The sequence below is a fragment of the Dunckerocampus dactyliophorus genome, chromosome 6 (genome assembly GCF_027744805.1).
Source record: "Dunckerocampus dactyliophorus isolate RoL2022-P2 chromosome 6, RoL_Ddac_1.1, whole genome shotgun sequence".
Classification (NCBI taxonomy): Eukaryota; Metazoa; Chordata; class Actinopteri; order Syngnathiformes; family Syngnathidae; genus Dunckerocampus; species Dunckerocampus dactyliophorus.
In genome coordinates this window covers 13,187,235-13,214,176 of record NC_072824.1, presented here as the reverse complement: position 1 = coordinate 13,214,176, position 26,942 = coordinate 13,187,235, and the positions used below count along the sequence as shown (strand labels likewise).

The following is a 26,942-nucleotide window of genomic DNA, read 5'->3' as shown; positions in this document are numbered from 1 at the left end:
GCCCATGGAGAACTGGAAAAACAACTCTTTTTTTATGGAACATTGCTTGTTTTGCTTGAGATTATAGAGAAAGACAAAAGTAAATAATTATATTTCACTCAATTCCCCTGTGAAACTAACTGACCGTTGACCCCGGTTGGCTGGTTGGTTAACAATAACACACATCTGAGAAAGAAACTGAAAGTTCAATTGGCATCGGTATTTACAAGATGTGGCACAGTCTTGGAAAAATTACTGTCAGTTGACTTCTTGTCATCAGCGTTCTGCTTCTTATTGCAAACACTCACTTTTGGGGTCTGTGCGGAATGGCTACTGAAAAAAAAAAAAAGTCTAAAAACTAACACGGCAAGCAAATTAATAATTTAAATGAGATGGATACCAAATGGTCTGATTTCTTCTACAGGGTGAAGAGAGCAGCTGTGTCCAATTTAGAGGCTCTCCCCTTTGCAGTGTCAACCATTGCTAAATAGGATGCTCTAGCCAAGGTCTAGATTTCCTGGTTATGTCACACTCATACACCTACAGTACACCATGGTGTAAGTGGTTATACATTACCATTACTATCACACACGTGAACAGCAATTGTGTGGGTTCTTCCAGGTTTAACATATTTGGAGTTAGATGTTCAAATGAATACAAAATTAATACTTAAAAATTATTCAGCTCCAAGAGGTGGCAAGCAAGCAATTTGGGACACATCATTTTGATCAAAATTAAGTAAAATGTCCAATACATTGATAGGAACAATTTCTTCTATGACAGCAGAGGGGTGGTTTTGAACTGGATGAAAAGCTATTGAGCAAACAGGAGGCAATTTGTTAAATTAACAGAACATACAATACATCTGCATGTCTGAAAAATTGTATATACTGTAATTCTTTGCAGTACGTCTTCTTAGCAACTACCACAATGTTTGTTTTTTTTAACATCTTTCTGACTGTGTGTGTGTGTGTGTGTGTGTGTGTGTGTGTGCATGCGTGCGTGCAAATGGCACAGGCGCGCTTTTGCGTTGTCACGAAAACACCCACAATTCAGCTCCTCCAACATCTGGCCCTCTGAAGAGCTTGGCCACATGTGGAGATTAGTCTCACTGTTGCACATCAACCCCCTGCCACACTTACAGCCTCCCAGAGCCAACAGGTTGGGGGTCCTTTAATGCATCATTGGTTTGGTTTCTCTGGAGAAGTAATTTGCTGAGTGATGATGAATGTCTTGTTTTTTTCATATTATAATGCAATATAAATCATTAGGCAAAAACGTATTGGCATCGTCTTTGCCAATCTTGCGATGAATCAATTTTAATACCCAACAAAGCACAAAGGGGTAGTTATAAAAACATCAATTTAAGTATTTTCAGTGCCATTACTTCAGATCCATGCAATAGGTTTTAGCGTTCTCTATTGAGACAGGTGCTAATCAGGAAAGAAGACTCTAAAAAGCATATCCATTCTTTATGGAAATATACATGTATCATAGACAACATTGACCAATTTGTTGTTTTACATTAAACTTTCTCTACCCATTTGTGTGCTTTTACCTAGATCTGCCAATACACAAAATAGACATCACAACGAATAGTCCATTGATGGATGACTGAGTGTTTAAAACCCTCTCTGTGAAGACTTGGGCTTTGGAAGTGGAAGTTCACAACAAGCTGTAGTTGTTGTTGTAACTAAAGGTTGTGAAAATAATTGGTATGGACTCCAATACAGTGGTTTCCGTGTACCTCTGTTTTAGCCGAAAATTATTGCCACAAATATGTGTCGGTTTCTGCTCACTGTCTCGGTTATCATACAACCAAACAGACTACTTAGCAAATTAGTCGAGTGCCCAAACAAAGTATCCACACATTGATGACCCGGTCTCTGTGGAAAAACTACCATGGTTCTTTTACAGGTGGAACATTATTCCGGCCACGGAATCTTACAATCTTCATTATGTGAGTGTGTCATTTATTTGGTCATAGAACACACACAGAATGATGAGCAACTCTACATCTGTCTCCTTCCTTCATCCTGTCAAGCACTGTGCCATGCAATGATGTAGCATTCCAGCACACTGCGTATTTGTGTGTTAAGAGGAATTTTGATAAAGAAGGTGAGAAATACTGTTGGATTAAAGAAATAACTTTAAAAACTGCAGTTTTTAATTTGGTACGCATAGATTCCTTTGTCTTCTCTGCCAACGACACTGGTCTATCTGTGTGCTTGATATGTGATATGTGTTGGAAAACATTTTGAAAACAAACAAAAATAGTACTGTAATTTCCGGTCTAAAAGACACAGCGGTGTTTAAGATGCACCCATTAAATTTAGAGAGAAAAACAGATTTGTACATATATAATCCACACATGTCCATGTCACAAAATGGCATATCATGACGCACCTAAATCTGTGAGGAGCAGGTAGCTCTTTATTTGACAGGAGCCAATCATGAGCTATGGGAAAACGCACAACGAGCTTATCAACCCATCGGAAATCACAAGAGGTCATTACTCAATATAACAGTCTGACTCACGGTGTCATCTTAGAAAGAACACTAATATCATCACGCAGCAACTTAACATTCAAAGGGTAGGTAAGAAATATACAAGTACCAATACGAATTTAAAATAAAGAAGTATTTTAACGGCTTCGCAGCATACATTTCTTACCAGCAAAGCATTTCATTGGCCATGGCTGCCGGGGCCCTGCATTAAGTTCAGCTGCCTCTGTCCACCAGGGTTAGAGTTAGGTGGTCAGTGGTCATCCCGGCAGTACAGCCCTGCACACGCCGGGCTTGAACTGGTGACCACATAAGTCCACTAACTGACAGTTAAGTTGAGCAACGTTAGCCAGCAAGCTAAAAGGACCAGGCTGTCAATCCACTGTGCTGCACATTTCCTAGGCGTCCAGTGTACTATCACAAGCCCAGTTGGCATCTGTTACACATGCACACTGCACTTATGTTTGTTGTAATCTGTTGTAACAGGTAAAATTGAGACAGATTCAAACTTTAACAAATGTATAAGCCTTTGTGTTTTGCGACTCCAGACAATTTTTATTTAGTTGGCAAGGGGGAAAATAGCTCTTTTGATAGTAAAGGTTACCGACTCCTGGTTTAGGCTCAAGGATTATTTTGATGAATGCTTTCCAACATGTTAAAACTAAAACGTTGATTTTCAGGCATTGTCCCTCGTGTTAACAGACGCCAGCAAACAATGGCTACATGATGAGCATGATGAGGGTGGCAGTAGATGATGTAACACCCTGCCATAGGCACTCTGACCAAAATCCGTCGCCTTTGCACTTCATCACACCCCATTATCGACAACACAGAGTATAGGGTGATATATTTGGGCTGGTTATCACCTTATCTAGTACACCAAGGAATGCTATCACTTTGCATTGAATTTACATCATTGAAATTTAAATACTGGCCCCTCATCCAACATAAACAGTCCAGAAAGTGTAAAGAAAAAGTAATGCAGTTGGTATTTTTTGGTCTTCATGGGTAAGACAGAAAGAGAATCAGACAGCCCCAAACTTAATACCAGAAAAGGGAATTCTCTGTGTATTAAACACTTCCCACCCAATTCATGTTAAGTCATGCATATTATTATGACCCACAGAATATACTGTATAGAGCTTGATCCAGAAACACCACATTTTACTACATGCTCGCCCGTGACACATATTTGAACTGAATTATGAGTTTAATAAAGACACAAGTAGGAGCACTTAAAATTCCAGGGTGGCACATGAGTTACATGTAATTGCTGAAAATCTCGGTGAGTATTTGGGATAATTGCATTCGACTCGCAAAGGCCAGGATAAATGTTTAGCCAACAGCACCGCTGCAACAACTTCCTATCCAGAGTGGAAACAGTCTCCCACATTTGCTTGTGGACAGCCAAGAGAGGTGCAGGGCACTAAGAAAACTGAAAAAAAAGATGATGTAATAAGACCACAATCGTTTCTCAGAGCATTTTGAGAAAAAGATAACCAGACAACTAAACTAAAAACAAAACTGTACTGACAGTCTGTCTGCTGTACTAACAATAACAACAATCAAGGACATACTCAGCTCTCCCACATGTACAAGAAAGAAAAGGACATGTTGATTATTAGGAGTGGGAGACATGGGTATTTGACTAGATTTTGCAGGGGAAAATAAATTCATCAGGAGGTAAGAGGATTTCCCTTTTCTCTTCAAAATCTGATCTCCTGTTTCCATCTCAGTGTTGTAGTGAGCAGAAAACATGCCTGGAGATACGCCATTGTGGTCTGCATGGATTTTCGATGTCTTTTTGTTCATGTTTAGACCACAGACTAGACTTCCATATAAAATAAATCATCAATTATTATGCACACCCTTCATGGAAAGCACCCAACAGTCGCCTCATTCCATACCTGTGCAAATGTATACAAAAAAGATGAAGCGCACTGCCAGTAAAGTATTCTGAAAAGAAGCTGTAGTTTTGGTGCCCACTAGAGGACACGTGTAAACTGCATGAGTGAAGCAAGTACAGAAGGTCTTTGATTTTAAGGCCATGTCATTTTCAACATTTCTGCATACCGAATGAACCTAAAAGCATGCAAAGACGATTAGCCCTACCAAAGCTAGTATAATATCCCATACTATAGATACTGTACACATGATGGTGTCTAGCCTGGGCAGCTTATCTGATTACACACATAAAGATATCAGACTGTGGATAAAAGCATCACCTACCTTTTATTCTAAAAGGGTGACAGACACATAGTGCCACACATTTGTAGCATGATTAAAGCTTTGCTACAGTGTCTGCTGGAAAAAAGATGTGTCACTTTGAAGGATTGCTGATGGTTATCACCTAAGTACTGACTTCAGTCAAACACCTCTCAGATGCTGTGACAATGTCCTCTGTATGTTATGTCTGTAGTGTCTGCATGCAATGACTTTATAGTAAAAGCAAAGTAACATTATTATATTTGAGGCATATCCTCTTTTAGTTGCAGTCATCTAACATTTTGCTATTACTGTATTTCTATTTATTATGTCCTCTTGTGCGTTGGACCTGTGTTGACTGTCCCACCTGTGTACCGTAATTTCCGGTGTATAAGCCCCTACTTTTTTCTTAAACTTTGAACCCTGCGGCTTATACAGCGGTGCGGCTAATTCATGGCCACGTTATAATCTTGTGACATCTCCTTTACTTAAGAACTACTACTAATCGTTCAAATACTGTGCCGCTCGGGAGTCAGTGAGGAAATGGTAGTTCTTTCTTTGGCAGGAGCCAATCACAAGCTACAAGGGAACTCATGACGAGCTTTTCAACCCATCGGAAATTGCAGGAGGTCATTACTCAATATGACTCACTGTCATATTCTGACTCACGGTGTCATCTTGTATTGTATATTTTTTACCTACCTTTTGAGTGTTAAATTGCTGTGTGATGATTTTAGCGTTCTTTCTAAAATGACACTGTGAGTCAGACTGTTATATTGAGTAATGACCTCCTGCGATTCTGATGGGTTGACAAGCTTGTTGCGAGTTTTCTCATAGCTCATTATTGGATCCTTTTAAATAAAGAGCTACCTGGTCCTCATGGACTCATGCGCGTCACAATATGCCATTTTATGATGTGGACATGTGCGGCTTATAGTCCGGTGCGGCTTACACAACCAACCCCTGGCAAACATGATGGAATCACAAGTCTTCATTGTGTTCATTCAGTTGTTTAATTTTGTAGTAAAAAAGCAGATCACAGACATGACACAAAACTACAGCCATTTCAAATGGCAACTTTCTGGCTTTAAGAAACACTAAAAGAAATTAAGAAAAAAATTGGCAGTCAGTAACAGTTACTTTTTTAGACCAAGCAGATGGAAAAAATTATGGAATCATGAAAAACAAACAAAAGAACCATTCAACACACCACCAGGTACTTTGTTGTACCACCTCTGGCTTTTATAAAAGCTTGCAGTCTCTGAGGAATGGATTTAAGGGACTTAATGAGTGACAAACAGTACACTTAATCAATCTGGCTCCAACTTTCTCTGATTGCTGTTGCGAGGTTTGCAGGTTGGAGCCTTCTCATGGACCATTTTCTTCAACTTCCACAATAGATTTTCAATTAGATTGAGATCTGGGACTATTTACAGGCCATGCCATTGACCTTGTGTGTCTTTTTTTGCTTATCATTTTGAAAAATGATTTCATCACTCCCAAACATCTTTTCAGAAAAGTGTCCAAACTGTCAACGTAAACTTGTGCATTTATTGAAGATGTAATGAAAGCCATCTCCCCAGTGCCTTCGCCCGACATGCAGCCCCATATCATCAATGACTGTGGAAATATGCGTGTTTTCTTCAGGCAGTCTTCAGGCAGTCGTCTTCATAAATCTCAAGTTCCAGCATCATCACCTTGCCCAATGCAGATTCGTGATTCATCACTTAATATGATTTTCATCCAGTCATCCGTAGTCCACCATTGCTTTTCCTTCACCCACTGTAACCTTGTTTTTTTTCTGTTCAGGTGTTAATGATGGCTTTCGTTTAGCTTTTCTGTGTGTAAATCCCATTTCCATAAGGTGCTTTCTTACAGTTCAGTCACAGACGTTGACTCCCATTTGTGAGTCATTTGTTTTGCTGTGCATTTTCTGTTTTCAAGACATACTGCTTTAAGTTTTCTGTCTTGATGCTTTGATGTCTTCCTTGGTCTACCAGTAGCCTGCCTTTAACAACCTTCCCATGGTGTTTGTATTTGGTCCATATTTTAGAAACAGCTGACTGTGAACAACCAACATCTTTTGCAACATTGCGTGATTATTTACCTTCTTTAACAAGTTGGATAATCCTCCCCTTTGTTTCAAGTGACATCTCACGTGTTGGAGCCATGACTCATGTCAGTCCACTTGGAGCAACAGCTCTGCAAGGTGTGATCACTCCTTTTTAATTGCAGACTAACAAGCAGATCTTATCTGATGTAGGTGTTAGTTTTGGGAATTCAAATTTACAGGGTGATTCCATACTTTTTTTTCCTCAGAATTGAGTGAGTCCATAATTTTATCCCTCTGCTTGGTCTAAAAATGTAATTGTGACTGACTACATTTTTTTTTCTTAATTTCTTTTAGTGCTTCTTAAAACCAGAAAGTTGCCTCTTGAAATGACTTTAGTTTTGTGTCATGTCTGTGAGTTGCTTCTACAAAATTAAACAACTGAATGAACATCCTCCGAGACTGGCGATTCCATAATTTTTGACAGGGGTTGTATATGTAAAAATCTGTTTTTCTGTCTAAATTTAGTGGGTGCAGCTTAGACACCGGTGTGTCTTATACACCGGAAATTACAGTAAATAACTATTTAGTCACTTTCTCCAGATTGTCTTGGTCATTTCTAAAGCTTCTTTTGTTGCTGTGATGTATTTATGTATTGACAATGTGATATGAAATATGTAGATTTGACAGACTTTAGCCTATTGGTTTGATTTTCTGGCTATCGATCAACATTGTCAACATTTGCACACTGACAGTAACAATCCATGGAAAAGTTCTCATTCCTTGCATATCTTTTTAACAGGAATATTTTTAAGTCAATTTCTGTGCGGACAGGAGAAACATAAACCAGAAGGACTCATAAAAACATTCACTGACTACATCGGAATGGAAAATCAATCATTTTACAAAGGGGGAAGAACAGAAAAAAAGGTTTTAATAAATGACAAAATGACTTGAGCAGAGCCAGCTGAACGTCCATCCATCCATCCATCCATCCATCCATCCATCCATCCATTTTCTGTCACGCTTGTTCTCACTACGGTCACGGGTATGCTTTGAAGTGAAGTTACCTTTTAATTTGTGTCAGCTTGCATGAGAAAATGATTGAAGTTCTGCTTATATGGATATGACAGTGGAAAATATTCCTGCACTGAAAGGGACTGTATGCAGGATGTATTGGAACATACTGCCAGTATTATGCATCTTCCTGCTTTGAGTACAAAAGGTACACCAATGTGACACATGCACAGGTACTACGGTAGTTCTGTTTGTTGTCAGTTAAAGACAGCAATTTGGCAAAGTTTAGCTACTAACGTTAGCTATCACTGAATGTACAACCTTATCATAACCACACAATGAATCCAAATTGTCGGTTGCTTCTCTGAGGCTGCTTTTGTGTATGTGCACACTCTACAGACATGTACAGCCACTGGTTCTTTAGTTGGGGCGGAATGAACATTTACGACAATTTTTATGCCGTTTAATTCATAATTGTGAAAAGTATAAACCTTTTTTTGTACAATTTCCATTTTTTAAACCATAACATATGCTCGCCGGTGATGGTGTTCTTGTATGTTTTTGTTGCATGTGGTCCCTTTAAATTAACCCTTTAGGCGCCAGGGTTTTTTCAGTTTTGACATTACTATTTCAAAAGGCTGCAGCTTGAAAATGGTTAGAGATAAATACATACTGTAAAGGAGAAAAATCATCAGTATGACCCAAAGTTTGTGACTGGAGTAAATTCACTCATCTTATTTGCATATTAAGACATCACCAGGCTCAGAATTTATCAGATCCCTGTCTCCACGATACCGGCTCATCAACAAGCTCATCAAAATGTCTGTTCCACTTGTGACACTCATCTCTCAAGCAAACCCAGACATCATCATCGTCATTTACAGCGGGATCTTGAACACCACTGCTGCCTCCACCGCTATTATTGGATAGATAGATACTTTATATCTATCTATATATCTAGTATGCCTGTGAATATTCTCATTCATCCAGGTCATTGTATTCTCGGGACGCCGCATCGAGTGGGTTGGTCCACTGCTGCGATACGTCAACGTTTACACACGCACTAATATACAGGGTGATTAAAAAAGAAAAATCAGCATGCAATATTTCAAAAGCTTGGACATATGCACTGTGCATACAAGTTTTTATTTCATGTTTTAAAAGTGCTTAATGTTGCCACCAACGGCAGAACGGACAACATCAAGCCGATATGAGAATTTTCTTCCTTCAGGATGTCGTGGCCCACCGTGTTGTTGATGTTGTCCGTGCTGCTGGCGGTAGCCACATTGAGCACTTGTAAAACTATATCTATATCTATATCTATATCTATATCTATATATCTATATCTATATCTATATCTATATATATATATATATATATATATATATACATATATACATACAGACCCTTTCCAAAAAATTTGAATGTCATGGAAAAGTTGTTTAATTTCCATAATTCCATTCAAAAAGTTAAACTTTCATAGATTATAGATTCAGGGCCCACAGTTTAAACGATTTCAAGTGTTTATTTGTTTATTTTTACGTAATTTGGGCTTCCAGCTCATAAAACCCACGAAAACAGGAATTCAAAAAATTAGAATACTGTGAAGAAATCACCATTTACTTCTCAGTTTTTGCAGGAAAAAAAAAAACAAAGAAATTAGGATCACATCAAATCAATCAAAATATGGTACTTTCAAAACGATATGTCAATCTTCAATACTTGGTTGGGAATCCCTTTGCCTTAATCACTGCCTCGATGCCACGTGGCATTGAAGCAATCAGCCTGTGGCATTGCCTGGGAGTTATGGAAGCCCAGATTTCCTTGATGCTTGCTGTCAGCTCTTCTTTGTTGTTGGGTCTGGTGCCCCTCATTTTCCTCTTGAGAATACCCCATAGATTCTCAATGGGGTTTAGGTCCGGTGAGTTGGCTGGCCAGTCAAGCACTGTGATGGCATGGGCATCAAACCAGGTTTTGGTGCTTCTGGCGGTATGGGCAGGAGCCAGGTCCTGCTGGAAGATGAAATCTGCATCTCCATACAGATCCTCAGCAGAAGGAATCATGAAGTCCTCTAAAACATTCTGGTAGACTGTTGCAGTGACCTTGGATTTAAGAAAGCAGAGTTTACCAACACCTGCACCGGACATTGCACCCCAAATCATGACGGACTGTGGATATTTCACACTGGACCTCAGGCAGCTTGGGTTCTGTTCCTCACCCGTCTTCCTCCAAACCCTTGGACCTTGATTCCCAAATGAAAGGCACACTTTACTTTCATTGGAAAAGAGGACCTTGGACCACTGGCCAAGTGGTCCAGTCCTTCTTCTCCTTGGCCGTTGGCTCAGGTTCAGAAGTGGCTTGACCCGAGGAACCCGACAGTTGTAGCCCATCTCCCGGATGTGTCTGAATGTGGTGGTTTTTGAAGCTGTGACTCCAGCCTCATTCCACTCTTTCTGGATCTCTGCCAGATTCTTGAATCTTCCCTGTTCGATAATCCGCTGAAGCCCACGGTCATCTCTTTTGCTGGTGCATCTTCTCCTGCCACATTTTGCCCTTCCTCTAGACTTTCCATTGATATGCTTGGACACAGCACTCTGTGAACAACCAGCCTCCTTAGCTATGAACTTTTGTGGCTTACCCATCCTATGGAGGGTATCAATGATGGTCTTCTGGCCAGTTGTCATGTCTGCAGTCTTCCCCATATTGAATCGAACTGAGACAATTGAACCAAACTGAAGCAATTTAATGACACCTGGGGAAGCCTGTGCAGGTGATTTGAGGTTAGTAGATGATTAGTGTGTGACACTCAGTTTAAAACATTCATGCCCTGCAAAATTTGGGCTGATTTCTTCACAGTATTCCAATTTTTTGAATTCCTGTTTTCGTGGGTTTAATGAGCTGGAAGCCCAAATTATGTAAAAATAAACAAATAAATACTTGAAATCGTTTAAATTGTGGGCGCTGAATCTATAATCTATGAAAGTTTAACTTTTTTAATGGAATTATGGAAATTAAACAACTTTTCCATGACATTCAATTTTTTTTGGAAAGGGTCTGTATATATATATATATATATATATATGTCTATGGTTTTGACAACCCACCACGTCCCCTCATGCCACCCGAACATGCTGAAGTAAAACATCGGATCAAGTATGCTGCGTGTGGACTGTCATGGAGAGCGGACTCGCTGCCACATGCACACAGGAGTTCAAAGGTTGCATACAAACACGCCCACAAAGGTTGCTTAGATTGATGTTACAAATGTCATCTCCTGGTGTAAAGTATTACCTACATGAGGCACCACAGTTGCAGAAATCACTTGTTAAATTCAGCAATGTCGCTTGTCGCAATTTTGCGACTTTGGCGCTTAAAGGGTTAAGCCTGTTCTCAGGACCATTCTGTAAGCTATCCCACATAAAATGCACATTGCAATTAGTCGGAAACCCACTAATATTCTTGGTTTTACTTGAAGTAGCTCATTTATTGATTTCCTACTGCCGACAATAGCCAGGATGATGGATAAACAGTGTATTCTATATGTTTTTATTCATAAGACTTCCCCTCATTTCTCATGAGGATACATGTTGTAATAGAATTCTGTGTAGAGATGGAAAAAATAGTTTCAGTAGTCATGTATGGTTCATAAAACATGCATAAAACATACATAATGAAAATGCTACAGAAAAGAATCATGAACAACAAATTAGCCATATAAGCTGTTATACAGCTGTTATACAGCTTATATGGCTATTGACGCCCATGCAATGAGCGTCAATAGAACCGCTCAGTGATTAAGGGAGCAGACAAGTCCAAACATCTGCGTGGGTTGATATGCCAAATCTTAAGTAAATTTTGGTCAAATATAGAATTACTACTACAGCTTCTGCTTGGACGTCAACAAGTCACAAGCTGCTGTTCAACTTCAATGGAAAAAACAGCACATGTCACTGGCTGACGCTGTGAACACAGAGGTAGGTTGGATTGCCAGGTGCGGCTAAAGCACTTAATGTGCACTTCAAAAAATGCCTTGCACACTGCCACTTCCATATTACTGTATTATCATTTATAGAAGCAATGCCATACTTCATAGTCTTGATTATCTTCTGGCTGCCCTGTTCTCACTATACAGCTTTTCTCCAAACAAGAAATCTCGTCAAGTTTTAATCTTGCGACACCGCTGTCTGTCTGGTTCCTTCCTCTAATAAGCACTGTGCGGCGTGCACTGATGAGGCATTCCAGAGGACTTGGTATTTCTGAATGTTAGACGAATCTTCACTTTTTATAATTAAATACGGTTGCAAAAAACGTGCCAGAACTTTGATAAGAAGGTGAGAAACACTTGAATTCAAGAAGTAAGTCATAGCAATGTACAAGGGTAGCGTCTGTTAAGAGGATTGTAATGCAACAGGAGCAACCTTTAACACAGGTTATAGAGAACATGGTTTAAGGAACACGAATTACAGAAAGTGAGCCAGGCTAGTTTGTGTAATGATGAGTGTTGCTGTTGCAGTATACAATAAACAATAATCAAGTGAGCAAGTATCCAGCTCCAACCGTCCACTCTTTAAAGTTATGTTTGTAACGGACTAGTGCAGGGGTGACATACAGGTGGCCAAAACCCAAAACCCATCCCAAACAGGATTACTCCCTGTAAAAAGTGTTTTGTGTTAATATTTTGTGTCTCTGGAACAGATTAATTGAATTTACAGCATTTCTAAATGGGAGAAATTTATTCGGTTTGCATACATTTATGTTTTCGTCTGACCTTTTAGAATGGATGAATAACGAAAACCATGTTTGCACTGAATGTCTGTATAGATATAGTTCTTTGTATAACACACACGTTCAGGTTTCGATGCTGTTCTAACTACTACCTAGCACCCTGAACATACGGTGGAAGTTAATGAAGTTAATCTAAAGTCACACTTCAGAGGTTGAACCGACAGTAGCCTTCGATTCAACCCTCATGAGATCGACCTGGTGTTTCATGATTAGTTTTATACCACTGATACTGAATGACACCTTTTTCAATGACGGTGTGAGTGTGTGAAGGAGGAAAGGATTGTTGGACTGGAGCCTTTCTGTTGGCAACACACATAAGGAAACGTTCAGAGGTTTTTTTTTTAATATTGACATAGCTCACAGAGCAACTACATACGTGACTCCAAAGAAAGACAATGTCTTCTACTCCCCTGAAAGTCCCACTCTGACCTGTATCTGAAACTTCAGCAACAGGTTGCATTTAAAGAGTGTCTAGAACTCTACTTAAATACATACTAATCAAGTGATAAAAGGGAGGAATTGGTCCACTAAGGAGAAACAGAAGGTGTGATTGATGAAATGTTTTCAGATGTTGTCCTTTAGAGAGTCCAAAAATGTTAATTTCCATGCTCAACCCATGAGCACAAATGGCTTATGTGACCTAAGACCTTCTTGCCATTGTTAGAGGTCTCCAACATCCACGGTCTTTCGACAAAGATGGATGCTGGTATAGATGGACAGAGAAATAAAGACACCAGGACTCGTGATTGATGGTGCTCTGCAAGCCTGGTAAAAAGTCAATGTGTCCCACAGCTGCTCTTAGGATTGGTACTAAACAATCCCCTGATAAAGTACGCCTTCAATGTCACACACAGTATGGTAGTTCCTGTCGTCAATACACCTAACCATGCAGGAAATGTGATTCTGGAAAAGTAATCTGTCTGTATACATTAATATAATTAAACAAATAAAAGAACCCAAACACAAAAAAACGTCTCCACTCGACTACATAAGATTCTGCACAAGCTTATAGTTGGCATTAACTTATAAGAAATGACACCAAAGAAAATGGTACGGGTGTCCAACATTATCCCTCAGACATTTAATTTTCTCAATAATTCATGAAGTCAAACAACCTGCCAAGCCGACCATCACAAAAGATGAGGCCCTTTTTAATTCTTTTAACGGGTCATCGGAAGTTTGACATTCCTCTGATGACAACACTCTTTGAACATGACTACGTGGTTCTGTCTGGAAAACACAACTCCACTACGACTGGCCTCGTTTTCAAACTGAGCGACTCAAACAAACAGTAAATCAATCTTCAACCACACTGACTTTCTGTCGAGTGCCATCATGACTGTGGTTTATTTGCTCAATGGGCTGTTTCTAAAAGTGGAGGCAAGCACGTTCTGTGGACACACTGCTGACTCGCATATAGTGTTTAGAAGTTTGGCTGTCAAGCTCCGATATTACATCATTGTCTGACGCAAAATAAAACATTTAATTATTAAACATTAATCAAATCCAAGGTAAGTTGACTGTACTATGTAGTGTTTGTCTTGAGGTGGCTAGTTAGAAAGCTTTCTAAGGCAGGAGGGTCCAAAGTGCATCCCAAGGAGCGTTTGCAGCCTGCAGCTTGATTTGTATTAGTCCCCGTGGAATATTCTATTATTAAAGTATATAACAGTGGAAGCGTCAATTGGTTCCAGAAGGTCTGACTCAAACCAAAACAACTTTTACCAAAAAAAATAATACGGACACCCAAAAATGTTAATATAAAACACTGTTTTATAGTTTTATAATTAAAGTTTTACATATATAAAACAATTCCAAATGCATATAAATGACAAATGAAAGGGATTAATGAACATATAAAGTCAATTTTACCTTGACTGAATACTTGATCGTTGACAAAGACAGCTAAGAGGCTGCGAAATCCGCACAGACACCGCCTTCCTGTTTTACTATGACTTAGTTATTGAATCCAGTGTGAATTCAGTGTTAGCAAAAAGCTGGAACTTGCAGCTTTCCTTGGTTCCACATTTTGCAGCCGTTATCAATAAGAAAAGCAGAGACTTGTGCCATAACAGTGATAGTTTGCAGAACTACAGAGCTACTGATGACGTCATAGATGGGCAACGAAACTGGGGGACAATAACTTCCGTGTCCGGTTTCCATGGTAACAAGGTAACAAGGACGTTTTGTGACAAAAAACACGTTACAAACATGTGCACTCATGCGGTGCATTAATAGCACAACAAGACATCCTGTATATATTTGACAATAACCGGGAAGTACACGCGAACCGAGGCAACATTTTTGCATGCACTTTCTACATTAACCGAGGCTCCACTGTATTATATTATTCAATTCCTACACATAAAGTTGAAACATGAAACATTATGGAGCAGAGCCAAAAAGGCCCATGGGCAATGCTCCCTTCAGGCTGCGCGCAATCGCACACTGATCTTGTTTTCTCAGCGCACAGCAAATCCTTGCAGAGAAACAAAATCAAATCCAACCTTAAGTGTAAATAAAATAAACATAATTTATCCTGTACCATTTTGCAATGCAACTCCATGAGTGACAGGAAGGTGTCTTTTAGGGTGGGTTGGTTGTTGGAATATGTGGGAACAGAAGAACAAGAGTTGAATATGGTTGAGAATTTTTTATTTTTCGAATGACAAAGCCTGCACTGAGCCCTGAGTGAAAAGTGTGGACTAAATGAGTGGCTTAACTGTGCATGCAGTACTGAGGCATGCTTTTATTTTGATGGCCGGACTTGCCAAATCCAGGTAACACAGAGTTTGCGCGAGTGATGGCAAAGAGACTGGAAGGTGATTTTTTTTTTTTTCGGTTAGGATTTTTTTTATGTTCATTTTTTATTTAGAAAAAAGTAAACACATATGTAGCATCCTCAAGTAAATTTCCAGAATGAAACAGTCCCAGAACAGGCTGCTGCAAAACAGAAGGGAAACAAAAGTATACATAATTAAGGAAATAAATGGCAAAGAAAAAAAGAAATGGAAAATGAAATGATAAACTAGGTGTTTCCAACAAGATTCAGATCATCAACTGGATGCGATAGTTCTATGGCCTGTTTTGTCTGAGGTGGACAAAAAAGAAAGCTACATTGTGAAATACGCGTTGCTGACCTTTTGAACCCACTCATACCACAGAATGGAATTAGTGGGAACATTGCCCATGGGACTTCTTCAGCTTGAAGGCATCACCCACCACTGATGTCCACCAATGGGTTCTGGGATTACCACGACAACAGGCACCTCCACAATACGGCCTCAGCTCTGATCAGCCGCCTCAACAATGGAGGCACGGAACATGGCCCTTTGGACTCAATGTCCGCTGCCTCCCTCGGAACAATGTCAAAGCGCTCCCGAAGGTGAGAAGTGAAACCCCTTCTGATGGGGGACTGTGCCAGACGTTCTTGGACCACATTACGTTTATTTGAAGTCCTGATGCAACTTATCTCATGCTGAAAAATAGCTAGATGTCATCATTCAGGAGATTTGTCTCACTCAAATATATTGTAAAACCTGAATTACATCTTTCTCAAGAGAAGGCAGACATCAGCTGATTTAAGTCAGGTCAGCTGGTATCCAGTGCACCATTTTCTGCAGCATTTGCTGTGGAAATGGCAAGGTTCTGGTATTTGGCAAAATAATGTCAGGAATATGAATAAGTTAACATCTGCATATGATTTAACTGTGTTTAAAACACTAATAGTGACGATGGCAGATTTATTTTTGTTATAATTGGCATCCAAATTGGGGGATGTCGGTGTGCCATACAGTTAACATTAACCAGGGACTAAAATTGAATTAATCATGACTTTCTTTAGTTCAGCATTTAAATCTACCTTGAGAAGGGCTAGTCTGGGGCTCTGGGTTCACTTCTAAACCTCTCAAAAGGGTCATCTTTTCTCATTGACCTAAGCCAGAATTATTTCTCCAAAAGGAAATGACTACAACCTCCACGGCACTTGGGTCATGAGCTGGACTCAAGCATGAAGTTAAAAAGAGCTTAATCTATTTATAGAGAAACACTGCACTCACAGTACAATGATCAGGGGGGGAGAAAGTGAGGAAGATGTTGGAAGCGCCAAGGTTACACACCGACTGTCAAGATCAACTTGGGGTCTTGCTATTTTCCAGTTTTACTGCTTATATGTTATTTTCCTTTTTGAACACATTAAACTAGACTTTGACAGTCAATTTTGACATTTATTAGAAGTTATAAGTGCTGAACCCACAAAAACTTCATAATCATTTCTTGAGGTAACAACTGCATTTCCTGAGGAATTCGTCTTATTGACTATAACATAAAACAGAAAAAAAAACAAATTAGAAACAATATGTACTTCATTCTTTTTTCCTAAATATACAGTATAGATAGAGCCAACGTCCAAATAGCATGGACATTTATGGACATTGTGTAGTCATTAGCAATTACTGCATTACCGACAAATGGTTAAGCAATAATGTATACTTGTATACTATTGTATACAAGTATGTATACTATTTCATCTTTTGTCTTTCCACCTGTGCAAAAACAATGGGGTTTTGATGCAACTTTATCCAGAAAACTCAAGTACAGTGGAAACTTGGTTTTCAAATGCCCTTGTTTTAATCAAAAACTTTTGCCAAAATTTTTGCCTCGGTTCTCGTACACTAACGTCTTGGTTATTGTACAGTATTGCGCATACCTTTGGCACATTGAATCTTGTGGTATTAATAAAGATGTGGATGGAGTACTCTCAGCAATGCTTGATTTTTCAGCCATCACACACCCGACACCAAATCTTGCGATACTTAGGAGGCACAATACTACGGCATCCTGTAAGGCTCATTCATTTTGAAAACTCAAATGAGAATGTTACACAAACTCGCTTGTTTGCCCGCGTTCCTTCCAAATATTTGCGTACCCAAACAAAGAATACCATACATTGGTGACACAGTTGTTTTTGTGATTAATACACTGCGTGAGTCCAACTGTGTTGGTAATGTGTCCTTATTACAAAGCGCAAATAAGCATGCTCACAAGTGGAAATCGGTATAACAGGACATAGTATAAGCCCAGCCGAGAGTATACCTGGGGTTAGAGTAGCCTAGGCAAGTTTATACCCCAGGTATATTATCTTGGCCTAGGCCATTTTAAACCCCGGGGTATACAGTATAACAGACTAGGCCACTTTATTCCCTCTGGGCCAGATTATACCCCCTATAAAATATACTTCATATTAATAACCACATACTAAAACTGAATACCAATAACAACATTGATATACCGGCTAACATATTATGTACAACTGTAATTCAATTAATCATTTGTTTGAAGTCAGATCATTTATTCTTGTAAAAGTGACATTTGGTCTGTTCACAAAGGGAAGCAATCGCTTGTTTTTTTAGATCATACAATTGTAATTCACACAGTGCTATTGGATGCAATTAATCATTTAATCTGAAATTGGATCATTTATTCTTATAAAGGTGTTGTTGGTTATTACAATATTATGATGATAATCATAATAACAAGTCATTTCCCCGCAGCTGCCTCGCCCCTCCATGGCGTCATAAGTGGCTGACTGTAGTTCTTTGCTAACTAACAGAATTACAACTCAGGTTTGTTGCTTTTTTTATTGATCACGGCTGCAAAATAACCCACAATGGAGCCAAACAAAGTTGCAAATGCCAGAACTGGGTGTCGTCTGTATGGCTCTCTCTTTTCCTCCTCCCATCACTGTCTTTGTCAGTAAGTCTTAAAGTCAACGTAAACGGGACTTTAAATGTTCATTTATCCCTTTCGTTCATCATTTATATACATTTTGAGTTGTTTTCTGCACGACTATAATTGTTCTTTATAAAGTGTTTTATTGTCAAAATATTTTGGTGTCCAGAATAAATTAATTGGATTTATACTGTTTCTTATGGGAATTTTTTTTTCCGTTTTTGTACGATTCAATTTTAGACAGACCCTTTGGAATTAAATACTGTAATCACAAAAACTAAGGTTCCAATGTAACCCAAAATAACTTGAATCAAGACTGAATAGATCTGCAGGTACAGTATGTGGTATGAACAACTAAGGTTGTGTCATAAAGTTGACTTGCTACGCAAGAATAATATATAGGATCATTAGTCAACAGTTCAACCAAATCACTGAGACTAATACTGTATTGTATTTTTCCACAATGAGAATTAAAATGCTTCTAAATGGTTATGATACAATTCTGTGTTTGGGAATCAGGAGGAATACTGTGTACAGGACTTTCAAATGCACTTTGTTTGGGGTTGAACAGATTTAAACCTTGCAGGTGGCGTATTTTTTTTGCCCTTTCAAGAAATAATGACTTTCACTCACTATCAAATTTACATTCAATAGTAATGCTTTCTCTACACAGGACCACTGACAAGTCATTGTTTCAGCCGCCAAAATAATTTGCCTTCTTGCATTCTTGTGGCGGCGCAATTAGTGTAAGGCTCATTGCCAGCTCTCCCGCCATTCAGGTTCACATAATTGGAAACACTGACATCAAGCTTGCAAAAAAAGAGAAGAAAAACATGCCAGTTGGAGCATTGGAAGCAACAATCCTCCTCAAATTTAAAAAAGGCAAGAAGAGAGTATGGTAAGTTAAAACAATCAGCTCTCGTTTCTCACTCTTCCCTTCTGCCATCGATGTCAAGCAAAATGCTCCAAACATCTGCCATTCTTTCCCAGCAGAGGGGAAGGTTAGTTTGCCTGCTGAAGTCATTCAGTTATTAGCCTGTTGGAATATTACAAGATACGCCTTCTTTTTCCACACTGGAAGCTAGTTAGCTCCACATTATAACTGCCTGTAAGGAGACGGCTCTGGCCGCAAAGTTCTAATCTTCCAAATCTATCAGAACAACAAACTGTTTGGGCTTGTGATAGAGTCAATGACGTTTCTGTGACATTAGTCTTAAGGGGGATCCGTACTAGGCATACTAGGCTCCTAGCGAGTTTTAACAAAACTCTAGGTTGTTTTCACCGTTGTTGCGGTTCGTTTGGTTTGGTGTGGTTGTGGTAAGAAAGTGGTCAAACCTTATATTTTTCTTTATTTTTCTCAAGCTGTTGCACCTCCCCCTCAAGTCTTCTGGAGCTTTCCAGGGGAGGCTCGCCTCACACACACAAGGATAATAACAGGATAAAAACAGAATAATATGTGCAAGACACACATGTTACCTGCAGTCGGCTACCTTTTGGTGGAAAAAGGGGGCAGTTGATGTCTTTAAGGGCTCCTGACATGATTCATCAACTTTGCTTAAATATGTCATATACATCCATCCATCCATCCATCCATCCATCCATCCATCCATCCATCCATCCATCAATCTTCCTGACAGTGTGGCCAACATGCGAAACACCAGGCCACTGTGCAGCCTAAATATGTTACATTTAAAAACAGCATCAATACAATATATATTGTTTGTAATTATGTTCTACATTGTTTGCTTTTTGAAAGCGAATGATAAATTCGCAAACATTACATTTGTAGTTTATGGCACCACCCATGACAAACTACAGTAGCTCTCGCAGATCAGAGAGTGACATCATCCGAGTACTATCAGTCAGCTACACAAACATGGCAGTATACGAGACAGAGGATGTTTACAGTGATTATAGTGAAGATTTTTATGTGTCAATAGATTTTCCAAGAAAAAAGAAGGGACAAACATTTGGAGATGAAATAGAGAACTTGCAGAACAAACATGTAATACAGTGGTGTGAAAAAGTGTGTGCGCCCTTCCTGATTTCTTATTTTTTTGTATGTTTGTCACACTTACATGTTTCAGATCATCAAAATAATTTAAATATTAGTCAATAACAACACAACTCAACAAAAATGCAGTTTTTAAATGAAACATATTATTAAGGGAGAAAAAAATCCAAACCTACATGGTGTGACCTAACTGTTTGAGCCACCCTTAGCAGCAACAACTGCAATCAAGCGCTTGCGATAACTTGCCATGAGTCTCTTCCAGGAATTTTGGCCCACTCATCTTTGCAGAATTGTTGTAATTCAGCCACATTGGAAGGTTTTCCAGCATGTTACGCCTTTTTAAGGTCATGCAACAGCATCTCAATAGGATTCAGGTCAGGACTTTGACTAGACCACTCCAAAGTCTTCATTTTGTTTTTCTTCAGCCATTCAGAGGTGGACTTGCTGGTGTGTTTTGGATCATCCTGCTGCAGAACCCAAGTTCGTTTCAGCTTGAGGTCACCAACAGATGGCCGGACATTCTCCTTCGGGATTTTTTGGTAGACAGCAGAATTCATGGTTCCATCAATCACTTTTTCACACAGGGCCATGTAGGATTTTATTTTTTTTCTCCCTTGATAATAAAAACTTTCATTTAGAAACTGCATTTGTGTTCAGTTGTGTTGTCATTGACTAATATTTAAATTATTTTGATGATCTGAAATATTTAAGTGTGACAAACATGCAAAGAAATTAAGAAATCAGGAAGGGGGCAAACACTTTTTCCACACCATTGTATGTCTCCAATTCCTCTACTGAATATCAACAGGCAAGAATATCAGTCATTACCGTTCTGCTCATCCAGTTCATTGCCAATATCCTGTCCCATTATCTTCTGTCTGCTGATGACTGCTGCTAGTGCATCTAGACCTGCATCCTGGGCTGAAAAGAAATGAAAAAAAATGTCTTAAAAAAATTTGAAAAAGCAGGTGGTTTGTTGCACAATAAAAACATGATGAAATATCCCTCTTGAAGAATGAGAACTGGCAGGCAGTTTGGGGTCCAGATCAGCTCTCCATATGTGTCACATGCTAGTCATTTAGCCTCACTTAAACTATTACAACTGCAGAAGTCTGATGTGGGGTGGAAAACAATGGCGCTGGGAAGAATAGAAAAGATTTAGCCCTAGCTGCTCTCCAAGTTTAACACACTATGCTGTCTATCACAGGCCTTTTTTATGAGCTCAGGCGCGAAACATTACCCAGCTCCGCCAGAAACCCCTCAGGGGACTGGCAACCTCCACAAGCTTCGATTTCTCTGTCATAAAAGGAATCTCTGATCCCAAATTGAAACTAACCAGCGCCGTAATGGAGACATTACAATGAAGTGTCACATGGAGGGATCTGGTGCACTGACGTCTGGGTGTTCAAGTTATGTCAAAGCCATTCGGTAAAAGGAAAAAAGCAGGCACTGGCTTATAGCATTATCTTCTAGATGTGGGCAATGACCGACACCTTTCATGTGTTGGCTTACCTCCATGCTGCAAATACACACACTGAATCCAGTCCTTTTCATGTGTGAAATTTTTTCATTTATTAATTGCCTCTTCGCATTACCTTAACTGTGTGTTTTACTGGAAAGTCCCTGTTACTGCAAAAGGGTTACAGTGACAAGAGTGGTTACACATGTGTATGACTTTCAAGCCCGTGTATGGTGGAGTGCTACAAAGTCAAATAAACATGACCTGCAAATCTTATTGCAGTGATGCTGGATTTGTTAGAGCACAAGATAGTGGAGATATTTAACCTTCATAAAAGGAGACAAAAACAACCAATTTAATTTAATGACGTGATCTAATAAAAAATGCGACACATCAATAGTGTAGGTTAAGCCTGTAGATTTACCTTCGATGATTCGTTGTTGCTCCTGTTTGATCTCTCCAAAAGTCAACCCCCTGGTTTCATCTGTTTCATTAATAAGCCACGGGTTGGCCGTGTCTCCTTCGCTCATTCCAGCTCCTCCTGCCATTAAGGTTGATCTTCGAAAAGAAAACAAAATGATTCTTGAGTTGTATTTGTTTTTTTGGGGGGGGTTGTTTGCCCAGGCTAAAAGTCACCATATCCTAATGAATCGTCCACTTGTATAAACAAATGCAAAGATGCACCTCAAATATAGGGATGCATACCAAAACTCGGTACCATAATGGCACTGGTGATGATGTAAATGGTAGTAGCCAGACTGAAAAGCTAAGTAGCTATTGGTGCCTTATTTTGGTGCAAAATTAATAGTTAATGTTCATTTTGTGGCACTGAAATGAGGCAAAAATCAGGTATCTTTACCGCCAAGTCAACTGTCCTGAAGGTGTTATGCTTGATCATAGTTATTCACCTGCATAGACAATGGTGAGCCTCTAGCTAAAATACACATGCTGAAACAGTTTAAAATTTTGACTCAGCCACCTGCAACAAGTGCTTGAAGGTGATATTGTGCAAGTAACAGAAGTAATGTAGCATCCTGACCGAGGCACACGGAGTCTGGAGCTCTTTTGAAACTTTATTGCCGACCGTAACATGCGAACAGCAGTGCCCAGTCCGTATTCTTAAATTCGTACACACGTTGTTCCACCAATCCCACTTACGGCGAGGTGTGTTCACGAACATCGGATTTCTGAACATCAACATTACAACACAAGCAGGTCGTTACATCATTTTGCTCAATTAATACAAGACTCTTCCAGTTATCGTCCAATTTCACTGATTAATGCAGATCTTAAAATAATATGCAAAGCGTTAGCTATAAGGCTGGAAAAAGTTACCCCTCATATAATACACCCTGATCAATCAGGATTTATTAAGGGGAGAAACTCAACTAGCAATGTACGCCGTCTAATCAATCTGATTGATTACTCTATCATCCATAATTTAGAAACCACAATTGTCTCATTGGATGCTGAAAAAGCATTTGACAGAGTAAACTGGAAATTTCTCTTTGCAACACTACATAAATTTGGCTTTGGAGACTCATTCAGAACATGGATTAAAATACTATACAACACCCCGAAGGCCTCTGTTCGGTCCAACAATCACATCTCTCCAGAATTTACTTTACAAAGAGGTACTAGGCAAGGGTGTCCACTCTCTCCCTCACTATTTGCTATCTTTATCGAACCTCTTGCAGCTGCAATTCGACAACATATAAATATTAAAGGGATCCACACCACAAATGTTCATCATAAGATAAGCCTTTATGCTGATGATGTATTACTCTTCCTGGATAATTCACATTCTTCACTTCACGAATCTATCTCACTCATTAACAATTATAGCACCTTCTCAGATTACTCCATTAACTGGTCTAAATCCACAGTACTGCCCATTAACTTTGGTTTCCAGAGCACCCCCTCTATACCACTGTGTTCAGGGAACATTAAGTATTTGGGTATTAACATTTCCTCCAACCTGTCAGACCTGATCCGCTTGAATTATACTCCACTATTGAAGTCAATAGAGGATGATCTTGCACGTTGGAGAACCTTGCCCATCTCACTTACAGGCAGAGTATCCACCGTGAAAATGATGATTTTACCAAAGGTTAATTATCTATTTTCCATGATCCCCACTAAACCATCTATAATTTGGTTCAAGTCATTAGACTCATATATAAATAAATTTCTTTGGAAAAATAAGCCAGCACGAATAAATCTCAAAACATTACAAAAATCTAAAGAATATGGGGGCTTAGAACTCCCAAACTTCTCCAACTACTTCCTTGCAAACAGGTTACAGTATATCTTAAAATGGATCAACCCTAACCCATTGGATTATTTATGGCTAGACATAGAACAATCACTTAGCCACGAAATCCCAATTTGTAACCTGCCCTTCATTAGCCAAATCCTCCGAAAAAATAATTGTTTTAAAAGTATAAATATAAGCAACACTCTGACAGCTTGGTGGGAATTTTTAAAAATAACAAAATTCTCGCTCACTCCTTGCCAATACACTCCCGTCTGGAATAATCCTGACATCTTGCTTAAAAAGAAACCATTAAATTTCCCAACATGGCACGAAAAAGGAATAAGTTGTATGAAAAATATAATTATAGGAAACAACTTTATCTCATTTAACGACCTTGTTACACAGTATGGAATAAATCATAACAAATTTCTTGAATACATACAAATTAAATCCATAATTAAAGCAAGTTTCAGGACCATATCATGGGAAAGCAATACCACTATTGACCAATTTTTAAAAATATCTGCCCCTAAAACATTATCTAAATTATATATTCTACTTTCAAAAAATGACAACACAATTGGAGTACCAATCTCCAAATGGAGCTCAGATTTATCTACAAGCTGTGACCCTGAATTTTGGAAGCAAATATGTCTTAATGCTTCCCGGTTAATCAATAATCCCAACCTACAGCTGATTCAGTTTAAAATCCTTCATAGAGTACACTACACAGGACATAGAATGTTTAGAATGGGCTTAACTGACTCTAACATCTGCACACACTGCTCAGACCATAGAATAGATGACTACTTACACTCCATGTGGACCTGTGCTCCCATTAAAAATTTTTGGCACGGAGTGTGTGAGTACCTATCTTTGGCACTTGGGTTCTCCATTCCTACCTCTCCTTTACTATGCCTGCTGGGCGATCTCTCCACAATTGATGTAGAAACAAATCAAACACAGCTTCTCATCACTGCATTAAGCATCGCCAAGAAAACCATTCTCATCAATTGGAAATCAAGGAAGAAACTGAACATAGCTCTTTACAAAAATCTTTTGTTAGATCATATAGCTATGGAGAGAATGTCTGCTGAATCTAAAGAACAAATGTCAGAATTTCAGTCTATATGGGCACCAATAATTAATTCCCTGACCTGACTCTCAGGGGGGTGAGGGCATCTGTCTCTGCCCCTGGGGGTCTCGTTCATCTGGCGTGGGGTGTGGTCCTGGGTGGGCCTGGTACCTCGAGGGCGGGCGGTGGCGGGCTTGGTGTCCCGGGTCTTCTTTGCTGGGCTGCCTGCCTGGGGGGGCTGGTGGGTGGGGGTGGGGAGGGGTCCGGGTCGGGTGATGGGGCGGGGGCGGGGTCGGGGGGGTCGCCCAGGGGGCGCCGTTGGTTGGCCTCCGGGGTGGTGGGTGGATGGGGTGCTGCATCCTGCGGGTGCCGGGCGCCTACTGCTGCTGGGGGGGCCCGTGTGCGGCTGGTGGCGCTGGCTCTCCCTCGCCTCCTTTGCCTCTGGGGGTGGGGCGGGGACTGCCCTGGGCCCTCCTGCTCGGCTGCCGCGTGGGGCCGTCCGGTGTGGGGCCGTGGGGGCCGGCCTCTCCCCCTGGTGGGGGCGCGGGTGCCTGAGCCCAGCTGCCCCCGCGGAGCCATCTCCCCTGGGTGGGAGGGTGGTTTGGGTTGCCCCTTTTTATTTATTTATTTTTATTTTATTTTTTTTTTTATTATTTTATTTTATTTTATTTTATTTCACTGATTTATGTGTGTGGTGTATGTGTGATAGGTGGGAGCTGCCTGTTATCCTCCGGCGCCTGTGGCTGTCCCCCGGGTGACGGGGGGCGCGGAGGTGGGGGTCGCGGATGTGCGGTTTGGGCTCGGGGTGGGGGGTGCGTGGTGCTGGGGTGGGGGGGATCCCTTGCTTTCTCCCCTCAGGGACGGGGCCGCTGTGGCTCGGTGGGTGGGGCGTGTGGGGGCCGTGGGCTGGTTGCGCGTGGGGGCGGGCGGCGGGGTGTCCATCTGCGTGGTGCTTCCCGGGATCGGCGGGAGGATGCTTGCTCCGGGGTGGGGCGGTCGGGGGGTGGCTTTGGCCGGGGGCTTGGGGGTCGGGCTGGCGGGGGGCTGGCGGGCGGTCCCTGCTGCCTGCTGGTGTCAGGCTGGTCCTTGCTTCCGGGCCGGTGGTTGTCTCCCTCCCTCCGGGGTTTCCCCCTTGGCGTGTTGGTGGATGGGCGGGGGGTGGGGCGGTGGCCGGTCTGTGGCGTGGCGGGGTGCGGGGCGGGCGGGGGCATCTGCTTGGGCGCCGGGCGGGGGGCCGCTCCTCTCGCGGGCCCGGTCGTGCGGTGCTTGCTTCTCTGTCCCTCCCTGGCGCCTCTGGCCTGCGTGCTTCGTGGGTGCGGCCGTGCTCCGCTCTATGTGGGGTCCGGTGCTCTTGTGGTCGTCGTGGTGTTGCTCCCTTGCCGGCCGTGGTGGTATGCGGGGGGCGCGTGGGCACGGCTCCCGCTGTCCTGGTGGCGGTCGGATCTGCCTTGGGGGCGTGTGGCTTGTCCGTGGTGTTTGGCGGTTTGGGGGTGGCGCTGTGAACGCTACCTCCGGTGGGGCTCCGGTGTTGGGGGGCGCTGGGGGTATCGCCTCTGGGGGGTTGGGTGGGCCGGACTGGGCATCCTGGCGGGCCGGGTAGGGCCTGTGGTGTGTCCTGCGGCCTGTGGCACGCCCGAGCCTGGGCTGTGGTGGGCGGCCGGTCGGTCATGTGTCCTTGGTCCCCCCCCTGCTCGGTTTGGGCGGCGTTGGGGTGTGGGGCCCCCGTCCTTCCTGTGCCACTGCACCACCTCACATATATATAGGGCATTGGGGGGTGGCCTACGGTCGGGCGTGATTGGGGAGGGGAGCTGCCTTGCGGGGCTCCTTTGCTCCTGCTGTGCCACTGACCTGTTGCCCCCCAATTTTAAT

At 41.1% G+C, this 26,942-nt stretch overlaps 1 protein-coding gene across 2 annotated transcripts in view; it reads right to left on the bottom strand.

The window, feature by feature from the left end:
- The window catches only part of stx8 (syntaxin 8), a 57,812-nt gene that overhangs the window by 18,808 nt on the left and 12,062 nt on the right, over positions 1–26,942 (bottom strand). For both annotated transcript variants that reach the window (XM_054780516.1, XM_054780517.1), the window contains exons 5-6: positions 22,166–22,299; positions 21,111–21,203 (exon numbers count right to left, since the gene is read on the bottom strand). In XM_054780516.1, coding sequence (XP_054636491.1) covers positions 21,111–21,203; positions 22,166–22,299 — 227 coding nt within the window. The remainder of the gene's footprint in view (positions 1–21,110; positions 21,204–22,165; positions 22,300–26,942) is intronic.